Genomic DNA, 8,625 nt, shown 5'->3' on the forward strand with positions numbered 1-8,625 from the left:
GGACACGTTTGACCACACCATCATTGGCAAGGAGTCTATGGTATGAGACTCCGATTTTCTCCTTTTTAGGGATTTTGCAGCAGCTGGCAGTGCGTTTGGGGAAAAACGAAAACTCACCCATCCATACTGTCAGGGTTTGATGATGAGAGATTTAGTGAAGGACACTGAAGCGAAAAAGGGTGGCAGCTCCACCGGTTGGGCAAAGTTTGAGGTGCTAATGGATTGATTTGTTTCGATCAACTGCTCCGCACCAACATGCTTACCCCATACACAGGGAAGGATTCGAGGATTCGGAGGGGTTAGCCTCAGACTGGTTAGACTGGTTAAATCAACACACACTCTTCACGCCCCCCCCCCCCACACCCCGCACCTCACATTAAAATAAATGCATGCATATCTTTACAGGCTTCAGTCCTGGAGGCTGAGGCAGCTGCGCCCACTGGACAGGATGGGGGAGAGGAAAACATACGACGCACAGTCACACAAACACGTTCACTTGCTCACAGTGAATCCAACCACGCCACATTCACATGCACACAAAAACAGACCAAACACTCGTTTTCCAAAAAAAAAACAAAAAAAAAAAACAAAAAAAAAACATGAGGCGGTACAAACACTCAGTCATACTATAGCTTTTCAATCAACCGTCCAAATTACAAGGTTAAAAAAGAAACACAAAAATAAACTCCACAAATATTTTCTTCCCAGTCTGTTTTTGCCGCCCTGCTTCGTTGTTTCACATGGTGTTGTTTTTCTTTAAGTCTGTGTTTGTCCTGTGTTCTGCAGGAGGATTTGGTGTGGTGCCATGTCCTCGGGGGGTTTTCGGACGCACGTCTTCACTTGAGCTGTCGCACACCTCGCGTCGCGGTCAATGTGGCATCCAAGCTTGAAGGTCAAAAGGGTCAACTAGTCCCCAGTCGAGGTCATCCCAGAGACCACCCTCGCGTGCCCCCCCCCCTCCTCGTCACAGAAAGTATCAGGGGCCCCTTCATGAAAACATCAGGTGGGATGTCAGTCTGTTTCTGCCTAAACAACAGTTGTTCAGAGGTCAAGGACAAAAAGAGGGTGCGTCTGCGTGTCTATGCATACCTATGTGCATACTCCTGTGTGTGTACTGTGTGGGAATTTGTGTGTGTGTGTGTGTGTGTGTGTGTGTGAAGAGTGAAATGACCAGGGCAGAGCTGAGGCTGTCAAGCTGATAGTGTTTGAGGTGAACAGCACCCGCTGTCCCATCCTCCCCTGTCCCCCTCTTCTTTCCTCTAGCGGAGCCACAGTTTGAGCCGCAGCGCGTCCACTCCATTCAGGTAGTATCTGAACAGCCTCTTGTCTCTGACAAACCCCAAGTTCTCGTACAGCTTCAGGGCTGATTTGTTGGTGATTTCAGTCTCCAATACAACCTGGGGGACACACAGAGGGCCATGTCAGTACGTTGTTGTGTACATGAGCGGACTGATAAGGTTTCATATAAAGGTTTACTACTTTCTCAGAACCTGGCATGAAAGATGTATTTGGTTGTTGTGGACTGTTTGGGTTCCCTCAGGAGTCGTTTGCATGTTTTATCCCATTAAAGAAAAATGGAGCATTATTGGAAATGAACTTACTTGCTGTCATGGGATCAATATCAATTTCATCTCTGCCGGTTCAGTGCAGTGATAGCTTTGTGGTTTATCCTAAGCTAAGCACTAGGTTTAACCTCAATAAACAAAACACACTCAACCCCACAACTCTAAACCTGTTTTAGTTTCATGTTGTATCTTGTTGGCTGGCAAGCTCGTCGCAGATACTTCCAAGACAAGTCAGCTGGGTTTTGTACATTATTATAAAAGTATGCAAAGGCAGCAAATTAGCTTTAAGGCAGATGATGTCAGACACACTGTGTGTAGTTTGGGGGGTCAGCGGCTGTTGGTCAAGAATAGCTTCAGTGAGTAAGCTAGCTGCTAATTACACAACAACGTCTCATGTTCTATTTCTACATTTACACACATCCAAAGACAACTGAGTGAAGTTGAAATACACCTTTATGTCCCCCACTGCTGTCAAGGAGTGGAGGAAAATTCAACCAGCGTTAACGTTATTATTTACACCAGTGCTTTTCCCTCTGTGGCATAATTGAATGTCTTCTGTGAGAACACCTATTAAAACATCAACACATTTATCTCCTGAATAAAAGCAAAAGAGAGATATAAATAATAAAATAAACAAACCTCTTGAACTGTTGGAGTATTACTGTTAATGGACAGCGCCTGTAAAAACTATTCAACAACCTTGTTTTTCAGCTTCTGTTAAAAACACATCATTACAGTGGATTTGTTTTACACCGATGAACAGAAACCCTCAACTATATTAAGCATAATTAAACAGAAGTGTTCAAGTACATCAATGAGTCAATGTTTGGTGGAGACAACAAAATGAATGGCAATGTAAAAAAAACAACTCCAATGAGATCCACTTTGATTCAATACTGCGCAATATAAAACACAAAGAGGGGTCGAGTATTTTTCATAAAACACTGTGAACTTTGCCAACTACCAGTTTTTAACGTGTATACGAGTTATTACAACAGTTTCCTCCCTTCCCAGCAGCTCGTAGTTTCCATTCGTTGCACTACAATTTGCCAATCAAGCAAACATTGCTTTCAACATGCCGCTGTAGTGACCCTGAGCAACATACTGTCACATATGTTATTACGTTGTAATGCAGCTGCAAGAAGGGGTGGCTCAGCAAATTCTCCTTTGTGCATTCAAGGAAGGTTTGACATTTACGTTGTAAATGTTTGCTGATGACAGGCTCTGCATTTATAAGCAGTCGGGAAACTTAAACACTTTAGACAAACAGAATTTTGTTGTCAGGGAGATTTTCCTTCAAGCATTTGAGAGCCACCAACAAAGCCACAAGCCAGTGGGGCCTGGAAGTCGCTAAAATATTACGAAATGCCTTGAAACAACTGTTGGCAGTAGCTTTAAGTAATGCATTTCAGTCAATATTCTATATTTATCTTTCTATAAAAGCATGTAGCCTTGTGTGAACACAATCACACCAAAAAGTCTTACTGTGGTGAATCACGGTGTCAGTCCTTTGGTCTCAGTCAACAAAGAGACAGGGGAGAGATAAATGCGGAATCTAATTTCCACCTCAAACGTCTGGAGGTTTCAGGATGTACGCTGTGTATTGTGTGTGTAAGAAGCAGGTGAGTGAGAGAGCAGCCATTCAGGGATGAGCAGAGGAAGTGAAATAGCTTGTGGTACAAGGAAGATACTGAAAGTAGCTGACAATCGAACCAAGGTGACCAGCAAGCTAAGTGAAGGACGGAGAAAGAAAAGTGTGCCTTGAAACACTATATAACCGTTTTTCTCCTCCTTTTGGTTGTCTTTAGGTTCATGCTCACACAGGGGGCTCAAACAAAGGACCGAATGCACACAAAAGGTTTATTTTAATCATTTTCCAATGTGTTGTCATTTGTTTGGGGTTAACTGTATTTTCCAGGGATTTTTTGTTTCTTCTTCTTTTAATGTACAATCTGGTTCAGTGAATGCAAGACTGTCTTGTGGTCTACTGACTACATTAACAATGAGAGTGAGTACGCTGGCATACAACTTGTGAGTGTGTGCCAATGTCAGGCACAAAGCCTGTGCGTGTTGGCACAAGCCCATACGTGTGTTTAAGCCTTTTTTCAAAAACTTAAAGTATTCTCTGGATGGATTCAAATATGGTTTGACAAAAGGAAGACACGTGTCCTCCAGTCTCTGCATCTTACCTCGTCACAGTCACCCTCCACCATGGCATAGATGGCCTTCTTCACCAGATTAGTACCTGACACAGAAGAGCCGAAAGTCAGTGATGTCAGGCAAGTAAACAAAACACAAACTTTTAAGACAACACTTGTTTTTTCTCTTCTATTTTTCCAGGCTTGATGTCTGATAGTATAAGAAAGGCAAAAAGAAATACACTGCCACAGTGTTACACATCAACTAAGAGTGCATAACTTATCTAAATGCTGCATTTGCATAAAGAGATTTGGTTGTCAAGGAGAGCACAGAAGAAGCTCTTGCTCAACTTGGTCTCCGCTCCACATTATGAAAGCTCCCAGTTCCTGTGTTTGTTCTGTACGGGACGTCTCACCGATGCTTTTCCTTCTGTGTTTTGAGTCCACGGCCAGCATGGCGATGTAGCCACGACGGAACATCTTCTTGTGCATGTCAAGCTTACATACTATGGCTCCGACACACTCCTGCTCCACATCGCCTTGCTTACACACACAACACACACACACACACACACACACACAGAGTAAGGTTAGGAGTGTCTACTCGGGGTGGCAGCTGAAAGCCTAGCGACAGTTCCTGTACAGTCGCTGTCATCCAGCCAGTTCTGCTGGCTGTCTCCGATTTGACCTCTGACCTTTATTTCACGGCACTTCCTCTTATGTCACATGTGGCGTTCCAGACAAACTGGAACTAGGAAGTTTACGACCTTGAGGCTCAGAGGATAAACTAAGGAATGACCAGGGGAGGACAGTGTTTTAGAAACCCCTAACTGGACACGGTGGATGCCAGAGGAACCTACTTTAAGCACATTGCTCTTAACGAACACTGGAAAGTAAAGGCTTTACAACTTTGCTTGCCCTTAAACTCCTGCACACATTTGACTGGACAAAAGACCCAGACATCAGTGATGAACTACGAGAGGATATCGTCATGTCAGTCCAACATTTCTCGACTGGACAGCTATTACTTCAGTCTGCAATCCACAAAACAAACAAGGATTCGTGACAGAAAACTCCAAACCTTTACATGTGTGTGTTTATCAGCTGCACACTGACAGGAGAAAGCTCTGAGCATGCAGTCACACCCAGTCCCAATAACGCTATTCAACCTCAGGTAGCCGCTGACTTCTAGCTAAAGAGTGAACTCTGTCATTTTCTTCACACTGCGATGGTGTCAGTGTCGTACTCACCAGAAAGCAGAGCTGCGGCCAGTTGTGGATGAAGTACCTGTACGTGTAAATTGAATAAGGCTCAGACAAGTCCTTGGTGATCAGTCTCATGATCCACGGCATCTGAAGTTCGGACTCGTAGCGGACATAGCGGATGCCGTGGCTATCCTCTTCCGCTCGGCCGGCAGAGCTGCTCAGGTCGAGCCGGGCCAGCTCCTCGGCCGGTGGTTGCTGCTGCGGGTCAGCGGGGCTCTCCTCTCCGCCNNGGCAGCGTCCGGCGGCTCGACGGTGGGCGGTCTCGGTGGCTCCGTGTGGTCAAACTCCCCCTTCCCTTCGCCCCCAGGGTGGCTGTGGGCCGCGTCAGTTCTCGTGAAACCCGGCATCCCGTTCATGCTATTGTTAACCAGCGGAGAGTGACTGCCGTTTTTGGAGAAGGGGCTGTGGCCTTCGTGCTGGCAACGCTCACTATTGTTTCTAGCCGTCGGAGCCTCCTCACTGCTGCCGCTGCTATCACAGCTGTCCACGGACGGTCTGGGGTTGTCGGGCCGGCTGTCGGTGTGCTGGTGGCTGTCCGCGTCCTCTGAGGAGCTGGACAACCCGTTTAGCTGCTGCTCTCGCGGCTGCATTTTGAGGTGCAGCGCCGCCGGGCTAGCTCGCGCTAGCATGTTTTTCTGCTTATTCTTAACCGACGTGTTGACGTCGCCCAACGGCTGCGACTTCTTCCCCGTACCGGCGGACACACGGTCCTCCCGGTGGCAGGCCGGCTCTCCGTCTTCCCCCGCCGGCTCCGCGCTCCCAGCCCCGGGGAAAGGAGGACTTTCAGCCGGGGATGCAGGCAGTGCGCTACTAGGCCCAGGCGGCACTGTGGCCATCCCACCGCATTAAGGTGGAGATTCACGCTTGGAAAACGTTGAACACAATCTCATCCACAAGGCGAAGATATATACAATCAATATACAAGGTAGTTCACCGAATATTACATAAATCCAGTGGTGTTTGAGGCGATAACGTATCCGCTGGCGACGTTTGTCGCTGCTTTCTCCTCGATTTCCCTGCTGCCGCAAAGTGCTGTCGCAGCAAACGCCATTGCAACAGCAGACAGAAACGTTTTACGACAGCGGTGTAACGCATGACAGATGCAGGTTTTTTTTTTTTTTTTTTTTTTTTTCAGACACCAGGGCCAATAAGATGTGTTTGCTTACCATTTAAATAAAGTCATCCCCCTGTTCAGTGTGTGATTTTATTAACTCCTATTTGCATTAACTGAATTTACGAAGCAATAATGTGAAAACAAAATTAAGGAATACTTTATAAACTAAGTAAGATTAGGATAAAAAGATGATATGTCGTGAATATTTATACTTTTACATTGATGTATAGTAATTTTATTCCCCCTCAACATATTCCTCTACTTAAAACCAATCCCAATCATGTGGTCTATTTCTCTATTTACAGGATTTTACTCATTGCAACTCATTGACAAAAGGAGATGATCCGTAAAGATAGTTGTATGCACCGCTCTTATCTACTTATAAATCACACAATCGGAGTTTGAATTTATATCCTTGTATATGTTGGACAACTTTAAATTGTGAAATTGCCTCAACAATGAAGGTGTAAAATGTGATTTAGGAAGCTGTTGTAGGTCTACTGAAAGGCTCACAGCCCTGTTGATTTGCTTTCTCACCAGCAGAGGACGACAAGTTTTTTTTTTTATTTTATTTTACTTTGCAACAACACCACTGCAGTTTCTCCAGTAGATGTCGCCAGGAGATCAGCTCCTTTGGCCTTATCAGTTAGCTGGGTAGTCTTGAGAGCACAGTTTGTTCCGAGGTATGTGTGTTTATCTTGAGTAACATCCAGCTGTGTGCAGAACATGTGAAGGATCTTTAGTTTGGTTTAGTTAAGCTTGGTGGCCATATTGATGATAGTCTACCCATGAACACTGTTGCACTTACACTGATCCTGCAGGACTGTCTCAAGTGACACAGTGGTTTGATTAGTAAGAGCAAAGTACAGTACATATAAGAGTAATGTGATACCGTCATGTACTAAATTTTATTATACAACCCTGCATTGTAAATTATAAATTAAAGCCCTTGACATGGTTGTTCTCTGAAAGGACTCTCAGAGTGCCTTGCATTATATACCACCAGGTGAACAGAACAACTGTAGCTGATCTCCTGACGAAGCTGATTCAATCAGTCATTCATTCATATGTTAATCTTATATCAAATACCGTAGTATAATGTCCCCAGTACAATGTCCCTTTAATGTTACAGTGTAGAGCTCAGTTGACTGTATTGATCTGACCTCTGATCCTCATAACTTAAACTCAGACAAACACATAGGCATCACCAAATCAATACATTGACTACCAAATCTAAAAAAGTGCATTTCCCACATTGGCCTATAAAAAGAAAACATTAAAATGTTCAATAACAGCTCTGGTAATTTAATTAATAATTGTTCTGCAGGTTCCCCCGTATGATCTCTCCTCTTTTTCATCTCTTTTTTCTTTGCAGTCATTCCTCCACATGCACGTGTCAATCACTGGCTTCAAAAATCCACCAAGATGACATTCAGTCACTCTGAAAGATACCTTCTGTATATCCAAATGAGGCAGTCTTCTCTTATTTGTAACAATTTTTCACAGGACTAGGTCAAACCCTGATATTACTGCTAAAAAGAACAAGCACTGTACACATAACTCTTATGGAAAATAAATCCAGGATAAAAGCAGAGTTTTTTCCACTCAAGTGCACCTAAATGAAAAAAAAGCAAACTTGTAAGAACATGTGTTGTGTGTGTAGTAGTATTGGATATAAATTTCCTTTTGTGTCTGTGATAAGATAAGATCAGCCATTATTGATGCCCAGAGGAGAAATTCAGGTGTTGCAGCAGCACAAGGGAAGAAATAAATACAGTAAAAAGAGAAGTGTTAAACACATAATTAGAAGGATACAATATTAAAATAAGAATAGAAATAAAGAAAACTATACAAGAACAATAAAACTTAAATCTTTCATTTTGACAGACACTTACTCAGTATGTGTAGTATGTTGGGAAGCAGGAAGATCTATTCTAGGAATAAGTTATTTATTATCAATTAAATTGTCCATTAACATTATTTAAGTTTGTTAACAGCATTGTAGCCAAAGTCAGTTCTGGTGAGTTGTTTTTCTATTTTCAGAAAACTTTCCCCAGAACTCCACTTCACCAATGTAAGACTCACATTAAACTTTTCAGTGCTTATCTTAAAAAAACACATACATGAAAAAACAGCATAAATAAAACAAACTAAGCAAATATCTATGTATCGGGGATATGTCTGTCTGTGTCTGTGTCCCGATGGTGGAACAGTGTGAATTACATCTCGCTGTAACGCTGGGAGCTTTCCTGTGAATTAAAAGAAATGTGAAATGTCTGGTGAATAGTTTGGATTTAAAAAAGATTAATTAGTTCATATTTAGGACAATTAAATAACAAAACATTATCATGCGAACCAAGTCAGTCTGGAAACAACCTCAAAGACTGATACTGCATGACTTATCAGTCCAAGTTTATCTGCAGGGTGGTGTAGCCCATCATAGGTGGCAGTGTTGCTCTATCACGTCCTCAAGCATGTCCATGTACACAGAGGTGGGTCACTATTTGGGAAAGACACTGTGTGAACTTTAAAAGTGATAGATA

At 43.3% G+C, this 8,625-nt stretch overlaps 1 protein-coding gene across 1 annotated transcript; it reads right to left on the reverse strand.

Moving 5' to 3' along the window:
- Window positions 1–1,127: 1,127 nt before the first annotated feature.
- On the reverse strand, window positions 1,128–6,042 carry naa30 (N-alpha-acetyltransferase 30, NatC catalytic subunit). The gene is given in 5 exon segments (XM_035678545.1): window positions 1,128–1,397; window positions 3,755–3,810; window positions 4,120–4,242; window positions 4,950–5,201; window positions 5,204–6,042. Coding segments are annotated over 5 exon segments (1,170 nt in total). The 5' UTR covers window positions 5,805–6,042; the 3' UTR covers window positions 1,128–1,259.
- Window positions 6,043–8,625: the final 2,583 nt, after the last annotated feature.

This window comes from Morone saxatilis, unplaced genomic scaffold (assembly GCF_004916995.1).
Source record: "Morone saxatilis isolate NCDOM2014 unplaced genomic scaffold, NCSU_SB_2.0 Contig7, whole genome shotgun sequence".
NCBI lineage: Eukaryota > Metazoa > Chordata > Actinopteri > Moronidae > Morone > Morone saxatilis.